Source organism: Moschus berezovskii, chromosome 3 (genome assembly GCF_049115385.1).
Source record: "Moschus berezovskii isolate FMDL1 chromosome 3, NW_MosBer_1.0, whole genome shotgun sequence".
In the NCBI taxonomy this organism is placed as follows: Eukaryota; Metazoa; Chordata; class Mammalia; order Artiodactyla; family Moschidae; genus Moschus; species Moschus berezovskii.
The window spans coordinates 96,624,319-96,645,505 of record NC_142462.1 but is presented as its reverse complement, the minus strand read 5'-3'; the positions used below and the strand labels follow the sequence as shown (position 1 = coordinate 96,645,505).

Below are 21,187 nucleotides of genomic sequence, written 5' to 3'. Positions count from 1 at the left end.
GCTCAGTAGCTAGGTCTTGTCTGACTTGTGACCCCCATGGATGGTAGCCCACCAGGCCCATCTGTCCATGGAATCCTCCAGGCAAGAATACTGGACTGTAGTAATTTCCTCCTCCAGGGGATCTTCCAGGGACTGAACCCGTATCTCCTATATTGGCAGGCAGGTTCTTTACTACTGAGCCACCAGGGAAGCCCATCTGGAACTCATAGAACCATAATAGATTGCAGTAAGACAGTTCAATAAGCCATCCCTTTGCAACAGTTAACAGTGCCACGTTTGGGAGAATCATATCCTAGGCAGATATAGATCAGGTTGGGGATATGGGGTTCAGATTTGGCTAACAACTCTCCCCTAGATTCTAGGATGGTCTTTTTAGCCAGCAGGTTTTATTCTCTTCCCTCTAGAGGACTAAGTTGAGAGCATTTCCCCCCAAATAATCTCATCTAGTCATAAGCTCTAAAGCGGCAGACAGGTGGGAGGAGGATTAGTTGTTTTGTTTAACAGGAAAGTATTTGATCTCCTGCCCTCCTTCCCTCTTGAGATATAAAGGCCCATGAGTATTGAGGTCTGACCAGGGGTAGGACCCCCCAAGGACCTATCTGTACTAGACTCTGGCACTGTATCTCTTACCAGGTTGCTGTGCCTGGAGCTAGAGGTTAGGTCAGAAGATCTCAATAAAATTAACATTTTCCAGTTGTGTTCTCCATCTGAATCATATGATCAGAGAGAACATTGACCCCAGACAAGAATTAGGATTAAAATTAAGACAGGCTGGGAAGCCAGTAGAAATTCCCTGAGCCGGCTGGGCTGGCCTAAAGGGTGTATGAATGGAAAAAGGCATTTAACATAGAGGTGGTAGCTCAGATGGAGCAATTTCTGATCTGCTAATTGGTATATGTGTATATGTATGTGTACATAGCAGTGTGCAGCATGTGCCCCTGATAAGATACTGCCCTGTATTTTTATAAGAGGGTGAGGAGGGTGACAGGAGCAGTCACCATCTTTTGGGTTGGCCAGTAGATGGCCAAGAAGTTCATTCGGATTTTTCCATAAAATGTTATGGAAACCCATATGAACTTTTTGGCCAGCTCAATACTTTGGTGGAGGAGGGGCACAACGAAATAGAGGGATCCATTCCACCATTTCTCAGCGTGATCTGTGGGTAGATAAGTTTTTCTGATCAGCATTCCACAGAGAGGGTGCCGACAGTCCTTGCTACTGAATGACCTGTGGGGTTTCAGGTAGAACTCAGTGATTGTACCCATGGACCAGCCTCCTTGTTTAGCTGAACCTCAAAGGCAGGCTCTCTGTCTGGGTCTCCACAATGTCCCATGTAGATGCTTCCATGTTGCCCATCTCTTTACTTGGAACAAGCTGTACACCTCCCTTTAACGCCTTTCTCTAAATGACGGTCTTTTCTCCATTTCCTCCCCCTCTTTCCTCTTTCTTTTTGTATTTCTTTATTTTTCCTTTTCTCCCCAGGACCTGCAGTTCTCCCCAGCATCTCTTCTTCAGGTGTACAAGCTTCTCGCCTCAGTTACCCGCTGAATGTCAGGGCTTACTCCTTATTCATCTGATTTTTGTCCTTTAGAGGGAGGGAGAAACAAGAGAAGAGTGAGTGGGTTCTTTTTCTTCAGATGAGAGGAGGGGAAAGATGGGTGACTTCAGTGTCAGCCTGCAGCTAATTCTCTCTGATCTAAAGTTTCTGAACTCAAACACACACCCACAAGAGGGTAACTTGATTCTGAAGAACTCCATGTATTATACACAAGCAATTAAAAGCCTTCTTTTTGATACATCTTTGATCCTATTTCTTTCTGCATAGTGAATACATTTAATTCACTGTCAGAGCTTTTTTTGTAGAACTTCCTCTTATGGACCAAAAAGGGATGGGATGCAGCTCTGTCCTCTACCTTTAAGCTGATTAGGGAAAGAGATACATAAATTCACTGAAGACAGAAGTTCTGTTCATCATTCTACCCCCTCGGTTATTAATACAGTATCTTACATACAGTATATGTTTGTTGAATTAAATTCAGGGCCACAAAATCTGGGGATGGTGAAAAACCAGCAAGAAATCTTAGCACATATATAGGAACTATTGTTGGTGCACTCCAGCTAGTTGTCATGATCTAGATGCAAAGGAGAAAGACGAGGCAGTACTATGATGGGATTATCACCGTAGCCCTCAATCCAATACCATCTTGCGTTCTGTTTCTTCTTCAGCTGCAAGTACAGATATAGTCCGTCTGTTAAAAGTTAAAGTCAAATACATTTCAAATCTCTGTATATCTTATATGGAGAAAAATGAACTAAATGATCTTTAGTCTTCTCCCCATGTCCCCTTACAAATTTCACCTTGAGCATCAGTGTGTATCCACAAGGAACTTTGACAGGCAGCGGCAGGGAGGGAGGCAGCCAAGGAAAGGATGCTGAGAATGTTCACCCTATTTGAAGCAGGGGAGCAGAGTTAGAGCATACTAATGCCCAGTCGTCAAGCTGTCTTTTTAAATGACATGCTCAACTGTGTCTGCATGCATGCCCAGTTGTGTCTGACTCTTGCAACCCTTTGGACTGTAGTCCACCAGGCTCCTTGTGCATCGGATTTTCCAGGCAAAAATATTGGAGTGGGTTTCCATTTCTTCCTACAGGGGATCTTCCTGAGCCAGGGATAGAAACCGTGTCTCCTGCACTGGCAGCAGCTGCTCTACCAGTGAGCCACCTGGGAAGCCCCTCTTAAATGTACAGAGGTACATAATTAAAGTTCTTCCTTGGTGACTCAGGAGTAAAGAATCTGCCTGCCAATGCAGGAGACACAGTTTCAATCCCTGGCGCAGGAAGATCCCCTGGAGAAGGAAATGGCAATCTACTCCAGGTTTCTTGCATGGGAAATCCTGTGGACAGAGGAGGCTGATGGACTACAGTCCATGGGGTCACAATAAAGTCAGACACGACTCAGTGACTAAACAACAACACATAATTAAAAGGAATTGCTTTGAGGAGCCAAGAAGTGTTATTGTAGAAAAGTAAAAGTGTTCCAGGAGGAAAAACCATCTTAGCCAAGAGCAATACTTTGAAATTCATCAAGAAATCTTGCTACTTTAGGTGTCTATTTTTTTTAATATCACTGTGAAATGTATTACAACTATCAGCAACTTGATGTTGAAGCTTGAAGAATATTGAGGCATCTATAATGCTGTAGAAATGTTACAGAAAGAGGGAAGTGGACATTTTAAGGGTGATTTCTCAAATATTCACAGCATTCGGAATTTTAATGGTGCTGTTGATAACCTTGTTATCTAATAGACTTCTGACTACAAAATGCATTAAACTTCTTAGCAGTAGTCAAATGAGTGGTAGTCAGAGATGGCATACATAGTGTGCTTGATAAAAATGCTATTTATTTAAAGTGTTAGAGTGGCCATTATGTTCAAGTATGAAGTTTTGAGACTCTCAGTAAATTTAATCTAGAAGAAAATGTTTCAGACTGTTTTTAAGTTTCAGTAGAAGACAAGGTACTCTGAGTTTTTCCTTAAGAGAATGTCAAATGTAAAAGTTAGTTTTGACATATTCACACATAAACATATTCACACGTAATAAGTTTTCAGGTAGCTTCCTTGGTTCTTTTCCATTATTACCTACTTGTGGCTAAGGATGTGGTGACTTTATAGGCTCAAACTTTCAGCTATTTCAGAAGTTTATATTAAATAAAGGTGGACGAGTTTATAGTAAATAAACTTTTGAGTTTATTTAGAAGTTTATATTGAATAAATATAGTTTATTTATATTGAATAAACTGAGTTTATATATATATATATATTTAGTTGAGTGTGTATATGTGTATGTTAATCCTATTCAGAGAATTGAGTGGAAAGAATTCAGGTTATTGTATTACTACTGTTTTAACCTCTCTAAGACTCTTTTCCCTAATCTGGAAATGGGATTCCTGATTCCCTAACTGGGAGAGTGATTTTAGGGGTTCAGTAAATAATATTCTAAAGCATGTAGGAGAAATAAATTCCACTTCTGTGATCAAAGCAATTACATTTTGTTGCCTTTCCCTTTCCTCATGAAGTTGAAATAATATAATACAGTATAGGTAAAGTTCAAAATCAATAGGAAGCATAGACTCTCTTGGATGGAAGCAATCTTAGAAAGTATATGGTTCAGTGATTCTTATCATTTGTGTGGCTCATAGACTACTTTGAGAATCTGAGAGTCGTTACTCTTCACTACGGAAAACAATGCCTCTATACACAAAAATTAGCATATCACTTTAAGGGGTTCAAGGATTCCCTCAAACCTAAGGTTCAGTTCAGTCGTTCAGTTGTGTCCGACCCTTTGCAACCCCATGAATCACACCACGCCAGGCCTCCCTGTCCATTACCAACTCCAAGAGTTCACTCAAACTCATGTCCATCGAGTCGGTGATGCCATCCAGCCATCTCATTCTCTGTCGTCCCCTTCTTCTCCTGCTCCCAATCCTTCCCAGCATCAGAGTCTTTTCCAGTGAGTCAACTCTTCGCATGAGGTGGCCAAAGTATTGGAGTTTCAGCTTCAGCATCAGTCCTTCCAATGAACATCCAGGATTGATCTCCTTTAGAATGGACTGGTTGGATCTCCTTGCAGTCCAAGGGACTCTCAAGAGTCTTCTCCAGCACCACAGTTCAAAAGCATCAATTCTTCAGCGATCAGCTTTCTTCACAGTCCAACTCTCACATCCATACCTGACCACGGGAAAAACCATAGCCTTGACTAGACAGACCTTTGTTGGCAAAGTAATGTCTCTGCTTTTAAATATGCTATCTAGGTTGGTCATAACTTTCCTTCCAAGGAGTAAGCGTCTTTTAATTTCATGTCTGCAGTCAGCATCCACAGTGATTTTGGAGTCCCCAAAAATAAAGTCTGACACTGTTTCCACTGTTTTCCCATCTATTTCCCATGAAGTGATGGGACCAGATGCCATGATCTTTGTTTAGGAATCCTCAATTTCATGCGACACCCTCAGTCTAAAGATGGAAAAATCCAGGAATATAAGTGACATGCTCTTGAGAATTTAAAATTATTTTGAAAACTCTTCCCCCAAAAATCTCTAACTTAAGAACACAACTTTTGTTGATTTTTGAGCAGTGTCCTCAGACCACAGCTGCATTTTATCGGTGGACTTCTGTCTCATCCACCTTTGGTGTGTGAGTGACTAAAAGCTATTTGCAATCCCACACAAAGTGAAATGAAATAATTTGGATATTGATTCTGTTTTTAGCATGCACATTCCCCAAAATTATACTACTGCATTCTCGTGAACATTCATTAAGTACCCATCATGGTCCAAAGTCTATTCAAGAGAGTGAGAGCACAAGACTTTGAGACCTAGTTTCTCACTGATCTGATGCCAGTCTAATAATAACAGGCTCATGAGCCTGTGATAGGAGAGCTCAGAGAGAGGAGTAAGTCACTCAGCCTCAAAACTTTGAGGCTGTCCCACACTTAAGGTAACATTAAAGTTATGACTTGAATGATGAGTAGTTTCTGCTCAAAGCATCCAGATGACCTAATTCCTTGTGGATGCAAATTTTAATACAATGCACAACTTTCCTTTCAGTTTAGAATAATTTGCTTACTGTATATGTACATGGTAATTACTCCCAATATATGTGGGGTGACCCAAAAAGACCTGTTGGTAGTTTCATCAACCGTGCGTCTTCATTCTCTGAGCCACGCAGTTTGCAGACCTCAGGGTCATTTCCAGTCACAAATGCTTGCAGATCATCTCCTCAAACTGTCCCTCTGCCTTCTTCTTTCTTTTCTGTTCCCATTACCATCTTCCAATCATTCTCCATACACTAGACCTGGCCCCCACCAGTCCTTCCTTGTTCTGCACAGTCACAAATTCATTTTCCCAAAATTAACTTATTCTAAAGCCCAGCGAAGAAACATTCGCTCCAAGTTACCTATTGCATATAGTTGTGTGATGTGTGTGTGTGTGGTCAGTCATGTCTGACTCTTTTGTGACCCCATGGACTGTAGCCCACCAGGCTCCTCTGTCCATGGGATTTCCCAGGCATGAATATTGGAGTGCGTTGCCATTGCTCCTCCAGGGGATCTTCCTGACCCACGGATCGAACCCATGTCTCCTGCATTGCAGGTAGATTCTTTACCACTGCGCCACTTGGGAAGCCCCTTAGGATATAGTTACTAAGTCTGTTTATTTTCTTACTTAAAGCCTGCGGTGATCCAATCTCAGGCTCCTCAGCCATCATTCCCCAGCACATTTCTGCTCCATCCGGGCACATGCAGGGCAGAGATGGTAAGAGCTCATGCTAAGTTAGGTCTCACCTTTACCGCGTGTTAGCTGTTTCATCTCATCTCTCCATGCTTGTTTCTTCATCTATGACTTATATGAATAAAGAGCCAAATGGCTTAAAGTTTTTAGGAAAATCAGTGTGATGACACATGAGAAATGCCTGGCGCTGCACCTGACACATCCTTGGTTCTCTATAAACGGTGGCATTTGTAGCAAGCTGCATCCTCGCCTTCCTCTGAAATGCACCACATCTCTGTCATTTCTAGAAATGCTTCTTTCACTTACCAAGGTCATTGGTTTCTCCTTTAGGACTTGCCTCAGTTTCTGATTATCTTCCCACTGATTCCCCTACATGCACCTTCTCTCAGCTATCCCTCCTCACATCCCCTTCATCACCTCTGTTGGCTTTATACTGTTTCCAAAATTCTTAGGTTTTTTCACCATCACAGTTAGAACTGTTCCCAAGTGGAGGAGACTGCTGTGCAAAGTCATGAGCCTCCGTGACTTCACCCTTATGTGAGGACGTTGAAGTGATCATGAAACAGAGAGAAGATTGGATAATGGATGCCTGAGGATCCTAACAGGAGTGATTTTTGGAGTCTGAACTGTTTAAAAACAGGGACATGTCTTATATTTCCTCCCACTTCCCACAGCCGAGATCCTTGTAGGTACACTCCACTCTGTGGTGTTTGGCTCACTGTTTTCCTGAAGAATCAACCTACTCTTTGATCCCTGTCAAGAGGTCAGTAGCTTTCATCCTGTAGGGGAATTTAGGAGGATGTGTACCAGGGTTGGAGGATGGGAACCCCCACGTGCATCACACTGTAACCTATAGTGAGTGTATAATAAATGTTTAACGAACAAGCACCAACCACAAGCTATGTTTCACTGCATCATTGTATGTCACTTGGGGACAAATTAAGACCAAATGAAAGTCTCCTCCACATTTAAGGCTGAGGTTATAGGGAGATGCTAAGGGACTAGATCTATTGCCCCCCTGCAAAAAGACTCCTTCGATTCCACAGAAAAAGCTCTTTATCTGAATATTTTCTTTTTCTTCCCTACAATCTCTATATATGGGCAAAGAGAGAGTCCAAAAATCGAAGCCAATGTTTATCTTTAATATCCTTATTGAAAGCTCTATTTTGAAACAATCTCATTACACAGGGCACCTCTAATTTTTGCCAGTTCATTTTCTCTCTGAAATAAACTGCTTTGCCTTCTCTTTTGCTGAATTCCAGGTAGCTGCACTTAATGTCTTTGTGGCCTGGCCTTTTCATACTAGTTTGCTGTAATACGAAAAGAACCTTCAGGTTTAAAGAACAGCTCCCCACCCTTCCCCATTTGGAAGGGAGGAAATCAGTTAATTGCAGCCTGTCAGAGTTGTTTTAGGTGACTTTGTACTTCCTCAGTTTAAGATCAACATGAACCTTAGACATTTCAGGCTGAAATTTTAAATAGCAGCAAAAAAAGCCTGGGTTTCGCTAATGCCAGGAATGACTCATCTGGTGAGAATGGTATTGTATTGATAATACAATACTGCGAGAAGGAAAAGACTGTGGTATCTGCTTTTCTTTGTATCTCTGACCTTGAGGAGAATTATAACTTGTTTGTTGCAGAAGTTGAGCAGCTAATGTGCTGATGCACCTGTTAGTTCTAATATGTTAAATGGCAAAGCACTTGCCGTTTCCTGTGAGTGCTTTGTGGGTGAAGTATTTTCTGCAGTCTGGTGAACTGATGTTTTTTGTTTTGTTTTTAAAGAATGTATTCATTTGTATTTCTTTTCTCTCTTATTTCTCAAAAATATGCTTTCTCATTCTGTTTCAACACCCTGGTCTCATCATTACACCTTTTAGAATCCGCTTGGCTTTTTATTTTCAAGGTAACATGATTATGATTTGTTTTTAATATAGAGACCATGAACCAGGCGACTCCCGCGAGGAAGCTGGAAGAGGTTCTTCATCTAGCAGAGCTTTGCATCGAAGTCTTACAGCAGAATGAAGAGCATCATGCGGAGGTGATGACTTGTTTTAACTGTCACATAAAGCCACGCGTCGGAGAAGGCAATGGCACCCCACTCCAGTACTCTTGCCTGGAAAATCCCATGGATGGAGGAACCTGGTAGGCTGCAGTCCATGGGGTCACGCAGAGTCGGACACGACTGAGCGACTTCACTTTCCCTTTTCACTTTCATGCATTGGAGAAGGAAATGGCAACCCACTCCAGTGTTCTTGCCTGGAGAATCCCAGGGATGGGGGAGCCCGGTGGGCTGCCATCTATGGGGTCGCACAGAGTCGGACACGACTGAAGCGACTTAGCAGCAGCAGCAGCAGCAAAGCAGCGCATAATGCTTTGCGATAGTGGGAATGGCACTGAAGATGTGGCCTGTCCATAGCCATTTGATACACACCTGGCCACTTATCTATAGTAAACTGAGTATGTGTGCTTTTCCTGGAAATATAACTCCTATATATTACAAAGGAATTATGTATGTCTATAATTTAATATCTGTACTTGACAACTGTCTTTCTGTGCCAAACACGGAAGAGCTTATGAGATCTGCCAAAGGTGTACAACTAGCAAGAAGCAAATCTGGGACATGACCCCCATCTAATAATGCCAGATCACTCGCTAGCTTTTCTCCCTGTTTCCTGATGACTTTAGTTTAGAAACATAAGTTAGTCGATGTACACAAGGAGAAGCAGTGGTAAATAATACTAAAATCACAGAGAAGACATTCATAACTGCATCATTGATAACTCTAGTGTTTCACTTTTACCATCAAACTTTTCTTTCAATTTTCACTAATCCTGCATTTTTAATAGTTTTTGAAAGTTCTGGTTCTAATTATGTATTGACATTCAGTAGAGATATAAAATGGTATTTCATCAGGCAAGCTGCTTATTCTGAGATTTAAAAGTGTCATTCTTTCTAATAGCTGTGAGTTTATTTTTTTGTAAAAACACGAGTTTTCTGACTAAATTAGATAGAGAAAATGTATAAAATTGAGTAAATATAATAAATTTCAGTGCCCTAGCAATCCTTTTATTCTTGAGAAAGTATGTAAAATGAGCAAGAAGGAAAAAGAACAGATACAGAAGAATTTATAGAATATTTATATTTAATGAAGCCTAGACCTCAAAAATATCAGAAACTATAGGAAGTACATTTTAAGCAAATTCTCAGAAAAGAATATTCATGAAGCCCTGCAATAGATAACTAAGATGTATTGTATCTGCTTATAAATATGATCATTCAAAACATCTGCTTTTAGCTCACACTATGGAATCTAGTTTTTACCTTGCATCTGTCATGTGTGAACTTGTTATGGATATTTTATTTTAAACTGAAGAAACAGCTGCTTCAATAATTTGAAATGAATTCCCAGGAGGAGCTTTTCTAGGCTAGTACTACTGCTGTGTTACAATGAAAATGACTATATGATAAAAATGTATGTATGTGTTGTCTTTGTCTTTTCTTAAAAGGCATTATCATCAGACCTTTTTGAATTAAAAAAAAATTCTGATTGGCTGTCCAATTTTACCTAAACAGGTACATCTAATTTATATTTCACAAAAATTAGATTTAATCTTCCTACACTAATAAGGAAAATAATAACTCTTCTCTCTTTCAAGTGTAAATAATGTTAAATACTCCCTGCAACCACTACATGCTTGTTAAAGTACAATATATCCAAACACAATTAAAATGTAAGTATTACTTATTTTCTAAGCTACAAAAATAGTTGATTTTATTGAACAGAGATAATCAAAACTTACAAATAGATGCCAAAATACAGAAGTATTATAATGACCTCTTTTTAAAATGCTTTGTGACACTATGGCATGTCTTCATTCCACAATGCTTCCAAATTCTTGGGATTCCTCAGGGAAGAGAGGTGAGTAGAATCGTTTTCATCATTTTTCTAGCATGGCATAGCTCTTTTATATGAAAATAAGATAGAACCCACTCTGGTTATAGTTTTAAAGTCACCTTAATCCCTCTCCTTGGAATCAGCCATTCCCTTCTCCAGGGGACCAATCGAACCCAGGTCTCCTAAATTGCAGGTAGGTTCTTTACCAGCTGAGCCACCAGGGAAGCCCAAGAATACTGGAGTGGGTACCCCGTCCCTTTTCCAGCACATCATTCTGACTCAGGAATTGAACCTGGGTCTCCTGCCTTGCAGGCAGATTCTTTACCAGCTGAGCTACCAGGGAAGCCGAAATTAAAGACTGTATGTATTTAAATGGATCAATCTTGGTTGTACTGTTTCCATGACTGTGTCTTATTACCAGCTGTCTGCATAATTGCTGCTGGCCATCAAAGGAAAGGCCAGCTTTACCAAAGGATTTTGTCATTTGGGGTTCAGTTCAGTTCAGTCGCTCAGTCGTGTCCGACTCTTTGCGACCCCATGAATCACAGCATGCCAGGCCTCCCTGTCTATCACCAACTCCCGGAGTAAACTCAAACTCACGTCCATCGAGTCGGTGATGCCATCCAGTCATCTCATTCTCTGTCATCCCCGTCTCCTCCTGCTCCCAATCCCTCTTAGCATCAGACTCTTTTCCAGTGAGTCAACTCGTCACATGAGGTGGCCAAAGTATTGGAGTTTCAGCTTTACCATCAGTCTTTCCAATGAACACCCAGGACTGATCTCCTTGCAGTCCAAGGGACTCTCAAGAGTCTTTTCCAACACCACAGTTCAAAAGCATCAGTTCTTCAATGATCAGCTTTCTTCACAGTCCAACTCTCACATCCATACATGACCACAGGAAAAACCACAGCCTTGACTAGACGGACCTTGGTTGGCAAAGTAATGTCTCTGCTTTTTAATATGCTTTCTAGGTTGGTCATAACTTGCCTTCCAGGGAGTAAGCGTCTTTTAATTTCATGGCTGCAATCAGCATCTGCAGTGATTTTGGAGCCCCCAAAAATAAAGTCTGACACTGTTTCCACTAGATTATATCTTTTACTGTTTCCCGCCCCCACCATTTTCAACCAGGAGATCCAGGTTTTTCTCTATTGTGGAGAAGGGTGAATTAGTCTGATCCCAAAGTCATTTCCAGAGTGAATGGATGGATGGCACTGTACAGTAATGTTGATTTTGCTGGATGTCCAGGCTAGACTGTCTTCACTGCACAAAAGAGAACCCAGCCCAGCTCCCTAGGTGGAGGTTAATGCATCTGTCTCAGACGCCGTCAAGTGGCCGTGTGTCAGCTCCTCTCTTTTTCCCTCCTCCTTCCCTCCTCAGAGGTGGTTCACTTCACGGGGCCAAGAGGTTGTTTCTGTTCCTCAGCAGTTTCTCAGTTGAGTAGGTTTCACGTCCTTCAGATCTTTCACAATAACTTGCTTCTAAGACAGTCCTCCCTTCTCTCTGAGGGCCCCTCAACCTCTCCCCTCAGGCTTTTCTTCTGAATTTCTGTGTTTTCTCTTGAAAAAGATAGTTTAAGCTCCTTTCCCGAAAATCTTTAAAGCCATCTTCCACATTCCTGGGATGAGACTGTATCTGACCAGAAATTTAGACAAACTGATCCAACCACTGTCCATCTAAGGCCTCTCACTCTGACAAAGGCTGCCAGTTCCAGTTGCCTTCTGGAAAGCCTTGGGCTCTCACCCCAGCACACGCCTCCACACACATGTACCACGTTCCTGGTAAGAAAACTTGCTGGAAGTACACAGTCGGGCCGACTCCAGACTTTATACTTTCCAGGGAGCGACGTTGTTATTTCTCAATTTCAGTAGAGTGGCTGGGATTGACACTCAGCATCATAGCAGGGATGTAAATGCAGAGAGAAAGATGACACTGCAAGCCTGAGATGTCCCTTTCAATCCTGTCATTCTTCCTCTCCTGGCGGATCCTGGGACTTGGCTATGGGGATGGAGGATCAGGAATATCCCCCAGTGAAGAGGCAGAGAGAGAGACAATGTGATGGATATGAACACAGCTCAGGTTATTACTCTGTGACTTATTTTTGCAGCAGAATCTTAACTGAAGGTCCCTAAAATATTTATGATATTGTCCACCATGTTGGTGACACTGTAGGCCAGGAGAATGTCAGGCAGTAATTCGGTATTTGGTACTTGGCTCACTGTGAATGGTGGATGTATCCTGCTCTCCAGATGACTGGGTCCCAGGCTGTTCCAGTAGCAGAGGAGTGCAGGGAGAGGAGTTCAGTACAGACACACATCTTGTGATTATGGTCATTCATGTAAACATCAGTGTCTGAACCAGATTATGTGTCTGGATGTGAGTGAGTGAGTGAAAATCGCTCAGGTATGTCTGACTCTTTGCAACCCCAAGAACTATAGCCTGTCAGGCTCTTCTGCCCATGGCATTCTCCAAGCAAGAATATTGGAGTTGGTAGCTATTCCCTTCTCCAGGGGATCATCCCAACCTAGGGATCGAACCTCGGTCTCCTGCGTTGCAGGTGGATTCTTTACCGTCTGAGCCACCAGGGAAGCCCATGCATCTGGATAGATTCTAACAAAAAGAGAAAGGATGTTTGATTTTTTAAAATGTTTCCCATTGTTTTTGTTTATTCCTTATCCTCCTCGTTCAGTCACTAAATCCTGTCCAACTCTGTGACTCCATGAACTTCAGTGCACCAGGCTTCCCTGTCCTTCAGTGTCTCCTAGAGTTTGTTTAAACTCATGTCCATCAAGTTGGTGATGCCATCCAACATCCTCTATCCTCTATCACCCGCTTCTCCTCTCACCCTCAGTCTTTCCCAGCATCAGGGTCTTTTCCATCAGGTAGCCAAAATATTCGAGCTTCAGCTTTAGAATTGGTCTTTCCAGTGACTTATTTATAGACAAGATGTGTTTACTACCCACTACTAAGTAATTGCAGTCATCTCAACAGTTGAGTTCATCTTAATTACACAGCATTTATATCTGGATAGCCAATGAGATAAATTAACCTTTCATTTTTAGGATGCATTTAGGTTTAGGGTTAGATTAGCCTGTGGTAAAACAAATGTTCCTGTTTTTGGAAGAAGATGACCAGCAAGTGACTTTCATATGGCTGAGCTATAGAGGAAGAATTCCACTTGCAGCAGAACTCTCAGACAAAACTGCATGGTCACAAATACCCTACCGAAAATGTTTCTTAGTCACTAACTGACAAACATACAATAATAAGAGTAGCACTTTACCTTGACATACCTTTTGAAGTATTTTCAGCTCCTCATTTCACTTAATTATATTCATATATTTATATTCATCTAGGAACCCAGTTAGGGAGATATTTTCATGAATTGAGTTGCAGGAAACTATGATTCCTTTGACATGAGTTTAGGTGTCACCCTGAAGGTTCAAATCCATTCTACTGGCTCCTCAAGAGAGCTTCAATATTTCTAGAATATGGCCTCTCAGCATCATGTTGCTGTATGTGTATGTTGGAGGATGTAATGATACCCTAGACACAGAACTGTGTCCAGAGCTTTTAGGATCATCCACAAAATACAAGATTACAAGCTGATCTTTTTGCGGTGTGGAGGAAGCATATAATACGTCCCAAAATCAGATGCACAATTTTTGCTCATTTATGCAGTCTCACTTTTTTGTTGTTGTAAAATATGAAATGTTTACTGCATTTTGAGGGTATAAGTGACAAAAAGACTAAGACCCTGAAGAAATATGAAAAGATATTTTAAAAAATAAGACTATAATAGATGTTCTGGCAAGAACATCCTCAGAGGACAAAAACATTGGTCTGATCTACAGAACAAGATAGACAGATGAGCAGAAAGGCAGTGTACTATATGTATATGGTTGATTAAGAAACTAGATAGTTTCTAAGTACGTAGTTGATTAAGAAACTAGAAAGACAGACAGAAAGGCAGTATGCTATACATAGAGTTGATTAAGAAGAGGCCATATATGGAAGGTGAAGAGCACATTATGAGAAACACTGGGCTGGAGGAAGCACAAGCTGGAATCAAGATTGCTGGAGAAATATCAATAACCTCAGATATGCAGATGACACCACCCTTATGGCAGGAAGTGAAGAGGAACTAAAAAGCCTCTTGATGAAAGTGAAAGAGGAGAGTGAAAAAGTTGGCTTAAAGCTAAACATTCAGAAAACTAAGATCATGGCATCCAGTCCCATCACTTCATGAGAAATAGATGAGGAAACAGTGGAAACAGTGGCTGACTTTCTTTTTCTGGGCTCCAAAATCACTGCAGATCGTGATTGCAGCCATGAAATTAAAAGACGCTTACTCCTTGGAAGGAAAGCTATGACCAACCTAGACAGCATATTGTAAAGCAGAGACATTACTTTGTCAACAAAGGTCCGTCTAGTCAAGGCTATGGTTTTTCCCATGGTCATGTATGGATGTGAGAGTTGGACTATAAAGAAAGCTGATCGCTGAAGAATTGATGCTTTTGAACTGTGGTGTTGGAGAAGACTCTTGAGAGTCCCTTGGATTGCAAGGAGATCCAACCAGTCCATCCTAAAGGAGATCAGTCCTGGGTGTTGATTGGAAGGACTGATGTTGAAGCTGAAACTCCAATATTTTGGCCACCTCATGCGAAGAGTTGACTCATTTGAAAAGACCCCGATGTTGGGAAAGATTGAGGAGGAGAAGGGGACGACAGAGGTTGAGATGGTTGGATGACTCAATGGACATGGGTTTGGGTGGACTCTGGGAGTTGGTGATGGACAGGGAGGCCTGGCGTGTTGTGGTTCATGGGGTCGCAGAGTCAGACACGACTGAGCAACTGGACTGAATATATGTAAGAGCTTTGTCTCTACACTCCAGCTGACCTGAATTCAAATTATTGCTCTGTTACCAATTTTATGACTTTGGGTAAATTCCTTAATCTTTCTGACTCTGCTAACCTGTAAAACCCGTGAGTTGGGAAGATCCCCTGGAGAAGGGCATGGCAACCCAGTCCAGTATTCTTGCCTGGAGAACCCCATGGACAGAGGAGCCTGGTGGGCTACAGTCCATAGGGTTGTGAAGAGTCAGACACAACTGAAGTGACTTAGCATGCAACCTGTAAAATAAGGATAATTGTACCATCTACCTGAAAGGATTAAGTAAAATAATGTGCAAAAATTCTTTAGAACAGTACTTGCACATAGAAACTATTCCACTTATGTTGGACATTACTATTCTTAAAACATCTAAAACTAACATTATAAGATTTGTGTGAATTTTGACTCATTTTGTGTTGCTGATAAAGATTGATTTTTTACTTTTGTACAGCAAGAGATTTTCATATCCCTTGACTTTTCCACAGAACCCTGGAGGAGGCTAGGACGAGTATTGTTACTGCCAATATGCAGATGAGGAAAAGGAAATCCATCCAAGAACTGATTTGCCCATGAGCACTCAAGTCTCACCAAGTTCAAAAGCTCAGTACTCTTCCAGTTTCAGAGATAGTCTTACTTGCTGCTATTTCCAACTTCACTGAGTAAACAAACATGGCTTTCAGAGTATTGTCAGGCACAAATACCGTTCTCACCATATAAGATTTATTTATTGTTAGAATTTTGATAGAAATAGTATGGCTAAAGGATTGTAATCAAGTTTTGTTTTACTTCCCTCTTAATCAAGTTAAACATTGCTTTCTGCCCCTGCTGTTTCATTTACACTAATTAGTGACTTAGCTTTAGGGCCAAGACTTCTGATTGGTGCCCTACAGATGAACATGTTTCTGAGAAGGGTTTCCCCCACCTGGTGGCGCCCCTCATGCTAAGGAGCCTCAGCCACCCCCAGGAAATGGTGTGTAGGTAGGAAATTATACAGCCTTTCTTCTTAGTACCAACCCAGGGTGGGAGGACTGCCACCCAGAGGGGTGGCAAAAGGCAGAAAGGGACAGACAGGTGGTAGAACTGACCCTGTGTCTCAAGGTAACAGCCTGCACCCCTTGCTTTTCATTTTCAAAGACAGTAGCTGCTTAAAGCTTTCTCAACTAATCATTAGAGCAATCAGTATCCATCACAGATTGTCTTACGTTCAGCAGAAATAACATTATCAGAAATATAATTTGAAACATAAAATATATTCATCCGTAAAACATAATGAAAATTTCAAGTTGATAGCAAAGTCTTGCCAACCTGAAGCTGTTTATTTTGTTTGTTTGTTTGTTTTTAAGTAAATTATATTCCATTGTCTTCCATTCTCCATCATGGCTCTGTCTTCCAAGTTAACTTTAAAAAGAGCTTTGGAAATTTTTCTCAGAGTCTTGAGACAATCATGACCTAACATGACTGTTATTTTCTTAATTTGAACCTTTCGCAAAGCTATTGGTTGTGAACTAGAAGTGAGACTTTGAAAATGTTTCTCTTTGCAGTACTGCATTTTTCCTAGCATTTCTATCCTGCTGTACTCAGAGGAAAGAATCCAATTCTTCTTATCTGTGTCACTAACACAGCTCTAAAAGACAGGAGCAGGATATATGCAATGAAATTGTGTCTGCTACTCACACATTCATATGTTTGTAACAACAGGGTCAAAGTTATATGCATGGAGTCAACAGTTAAAATGTCCCTAACACTAGAGTCTGTTATTTGTACTGCACCACCCTTTTTCTTTACCTACTGTTTTCGTCAGTTTCCATCTACTAATTAGTTACACAATAATATTTTTTATAAATATATTGAACATTATTATTGTGGCAAAAGTTTTTAAGAAAATACTCAATATGTCAATATCTTATAATCCACATTTTTTGGTTTGTGGTTTGGCTCTTTTTATTATAATCAAATTTACACTGGAAGAAATTAATGGAGTTCTGCAACCACAAATCTCACATGTTCTTAGAAAGTTCTTCAAAATAAATATGGACTTCTCTGGGTATAGTATGATGATACTTTTTCTAAGGTTATTTTTAATTGAAAGAATAGCAAAAATATCTGTATCACCCAAATGTGTGTGATAGTTTTATAGTTTCTTGGTTAAAAAGTTATAGTGCTATCAAAAGCTACATTTAAAAAGGGGAGGGGGGAAGACCTGAGAGACATTTCACTAAAAACAGTATAATGAGAGCCCTAAAACATATAAGAAATGTTAAGTTCATCCAAAATTAGAAAAATTCAGATTAAAACAAAACTGAGATACTATAGCCAGAAAAGCTCACATTATTTTTTGTGTGAGTATTCTCTGGTGGCTCAAACAGTAAAGAATCTACCTGCAATGCAGGAGAGCTGGGTTTGATCCCTTGATCAGGAAGATCCCCTGGAGAAGGGAATTGCAGCCCACTCCGGTATTCTTGCCTGGAGAATTCCATGGACAGAGGAGCCTGATGGGCTACAGTCCAGGGGTCAGAAAGAGTCAGACACAACTGAGTAGCTAACACATGCACATAATGAGAATACTAAAAATAAGATATACCTTCTAAGCAAAATGTCAAGTATACAATACGGTGTTGAAGGTTCTGTGCTGTTCGTCGACCTCTCGGATGTGTCCACCTTATATAATTGAATCTTTGCACCACCACCACCACCACCACACTTTCACGAATACCCTCCTGTCATCCTTTCCCCAGTTGGTCCACTCTCTGAAATGACCATTCCCCTCTCTGCTTCTATAAAATTGATTGTTTTAGATTCCTCATATAAATCATAAAGTATGATTATATAACATATTTGTCCTTCTTTGTCTGGCTTATTTTACTTGATGTCTTCCAGGTTCATTCATGTTGCTACAAATGGCATGATTGCCTTCTTTTTTTCAGGTGAAAATTATTCTATTATGTGTACATTTCATATTTTGTTTTCCAGTCATTCATTTGTGGGCTTTTCTTATTGTTGTTCAGTCACTAAGTCATGTCCAACTCTCTGTGACCCCATGGACTGAAGCACCTCAGGCTTCCCTGTCCTTCACCATCTCCTGCAGCTTGCTCAAACTCATGTCCATTGAGTCGGGGATGCCATCCAGCCATCTCATCCTCTGTCACCTCCTTCTGCTCCTGACTTCAGTCTTTCCCAGCATCGGGGGCTTTTCTAATGAGTCAGCTCTTCGAATCAGGTGGCCGAAGTATTGGAGCTTCCGTGTCAGTCCTTCCAATGGATACTCAGGGTTGATTTCTTTTAGGATTGGCTGTTTTCATCTCCCTGTAGTCCAGTGGACTCTCAAGAGTCTTTTCCAGCACCACAATTTGAATGCAACAATTCTTCGGCGCTCAGCTTTCTTTATGGTCCAACTCTCACATCCATACACGACTACTGGAAAAAACATAGCTTTGACTATACAGACCTTTGTCAATAAAGTGATGGCTCGCTTCAGTGTCTTGCATGTGTGTTCAGTCACTTCACTTGTGTCCAACTCTTTTCAGCCCTAAGGACTGTAGCCCACCAGGCTGCTCTGTCCATAGGGATTCTCCAGGCAGGAATACTAGAGTGAGTTGCCGTGCACTGTGTGTCTTAGCTACTGTGAATAGTACTGCACTGACTGTGGCGGTGGAAATACCTCTTTGAGATTCTTATTTCAATTCCTTCAGAAATATACCCAGGGGTGGGATTGATGGGTCATATGAGAGTTCTATCTTTAATTTTTGAAGGAACTTTCATACTGTTTTCCATAGTGGCTGCACCAATGTACCTTTCTATCAACAGTGTACAAGGGTTTTCTTTCCTCTACAACCTCAAAAAACTTATCTTTTGCTTTTGTAAATAACAGACACTCTAACAGGTGTGAGGTAATGTCTCATTGTGGTTTTGATTTGCATTTGAAAATCAAATGATGATTAGTGATGTTGAGAACCTTTTCATATACCTGTTGACCATTTGTTGGTCATCTTTGGAAAAATGTCTGTCCGGTCCTATGTCCATCTTTTAGTCATGTTATTTATTTTTGTTTTTGCTTTGAGTTGTAGGAGTGTATTATGTATTTTGGATATTAGCCCTTTATCCTATATATGACCTACCAATATTTTCTCTCATTCCTTTGTTCCTTGTTTTCTTTGCTGTCCATTAAGTTTTTAGTTTGACGATTTGCTTGGTTTTGGTTACGTTGTCTGTGCTTTTGGTGTCATATCTGTGAAACCATAGCCAAGGCAAAGTTAAGAAGCTTTTTCTCTGTTTTCTCCCAGGAGTTTCATAGTTTCATGTCTTAAGTTTAAGTATTTAATGTTTTTTGAGTTGATTTTTGTGTGTGGTCCAGTTTGATTATTTTCTTGTGGATATCCAGTTTTCCCGGCAGTGTTTATTGAAGGGACTGTCCTTTCCTCATTTTATATTCCTCAAGAATATAACCTTTTTGAAGGTTAGTTGATCATATGCATGTGGGTTTATTTCTGGGATCAGTATTCTGTGTCATTGGTCTAGGTGTCTGTATTGATGTCAGATTGATTTCATTACCACAGCTTAGTTATATACCTATTTTGATATCAGAAAGTGGTATCTTCAGCTTTGTTCTTAACATTATTTTAGCTATCTGAGGTCATTTGTGATTCTATATGAGTTTTAGAATTTTTTTTTTTTTCTATTCCTGTAAAAAAAAAAAGTTCAATGGAATTTTGATAGGGTTTGTGTTGAAACTGTGGATTGTTTGGGGTAATATGGGCATTTTAACAATATAAACTCTTCCAATCCATGACACTGGATAGTTTTCTTTTATTTGCGACTACTTTAGTTTCTTTCATCAGTGTTTTATAATTTGTAGTTTACAAATCTTTTACCTGTTTGGTTAGGTTTATTTCTAGGAATTTTTACTCTGCTGTTTCTTAATTTCTTTTTCAGATTGTTATTAGTGTATACAGAAATGCACATGATTTTTGTATGTTGATTTTATATCCCACTTGTGTGTATGCATGCTCATTCGCTCAGTCATGTTTAAGTCTTTGCAACCCTATGGACTATAGCACAAAAGGCTTCTCAGTCCACGGGATATTTCAGGCAAGAATATTAGAGTGGGTTGCTATGCCCTCCTTCAGGGCACCTTTCCAACCATTTGCATGCTTATATAGTCATAATTGGAGAAGGCAATGGCACCCCAGTCCAGTACTCTTGCCTGGAAAATCCCATGGACAGAGAAGCCTGAAAGGCTGCAGTCCATGCGGTCGCTGAGGGTCAGACACGACTGAGCAACTTCACTTTGACTTTTCACTTTCCTGCATTGGAGAAGGAAATGACAACCCACTCCAGTGTTCTTGCCTGGAGAATCCCAGGGATAGGGGAGCCTGGTGGGCTTCCGTCTATGGGGTCACACAGAATCGGACACGACTGAAGTGACTTAGCAAGCAAGCAAGCAAGCAATAGTCGTAATTATCCTAGTTTTCTGGTGAATTGACCCTTTCCCATTATGTAATGACCTTTTTTTGTTTCTTGTGGTAATTGTTAGCATATGTAAGTATAGCCACTCCTGGTCACTTTTGGTTATCATTTGCATGGAATATTTTTCTACCCCTTCAACTTCAGCCTATGTGTGTTCTTAAATTTAAAGTGAGTTTCTCATAGGCAGAAACCTTATTGTTGTATCTTGTGGTTTTATCCATTCAACCGTGCTGTGTCTTTTGATTGAAGAGTTTAATCCATTTACATTTAAAATTATTGATAGATAAGACTTACCTTTCAGCTGGACTTCAGATCTTTTCATCATCTATTTTAAACTTTTAAGTCCAGTCACATACAAAACCCTACAGTTTTACTTCCTAAATACACTTTATGTTATTGGTGTCAAATTTTACCTCTTCTGTACTAATATATATCCCTAAACAAATTTTTGTGGTTATAGTTATTATTAATACTTTCCTCTTTTGGATTTTATAGTACAGTTTAAAGTTATTTATGCACCAGAATTACAGTATTATTTGTCTATATATTTACCTTTATCAGTGATATTTATACTTTCATACATATTTATGTTAGATTTAGCATCCTTTTGTTTCAACTTGGAGAATTTTCTTTCACATTTTTCTATAAGGCAGGTT

At 40.4% G+C, this 21,187-nt stretch overlaps 1 protein-coding gene across 4 annotated transcripts in view; it reads left to right on the top strand.

Moving 5' to 3' along the window:
- Positions 1–21,187, top strand: part of CADPS2 (calcium dependent secretion activator 2) — a 593,849-nt gene that overhangs the window by 475,038 nt on the left and 97,624 nt on the right. For all 4 annotated transcript variants that reach the window (XM_055421183.2, XM_088834647.1, XM_055421182.2 and 1 more), the window contains one exon: positions 8,218–8,321. In XM_055421183.2, coding sequence (XP_055277158.1) covers positions 8,218–8,321 — 104 coding nt within the window. The remainder of the gene's footprint in view (positions 1–8,217; positions 8,322–21,187) is intronic.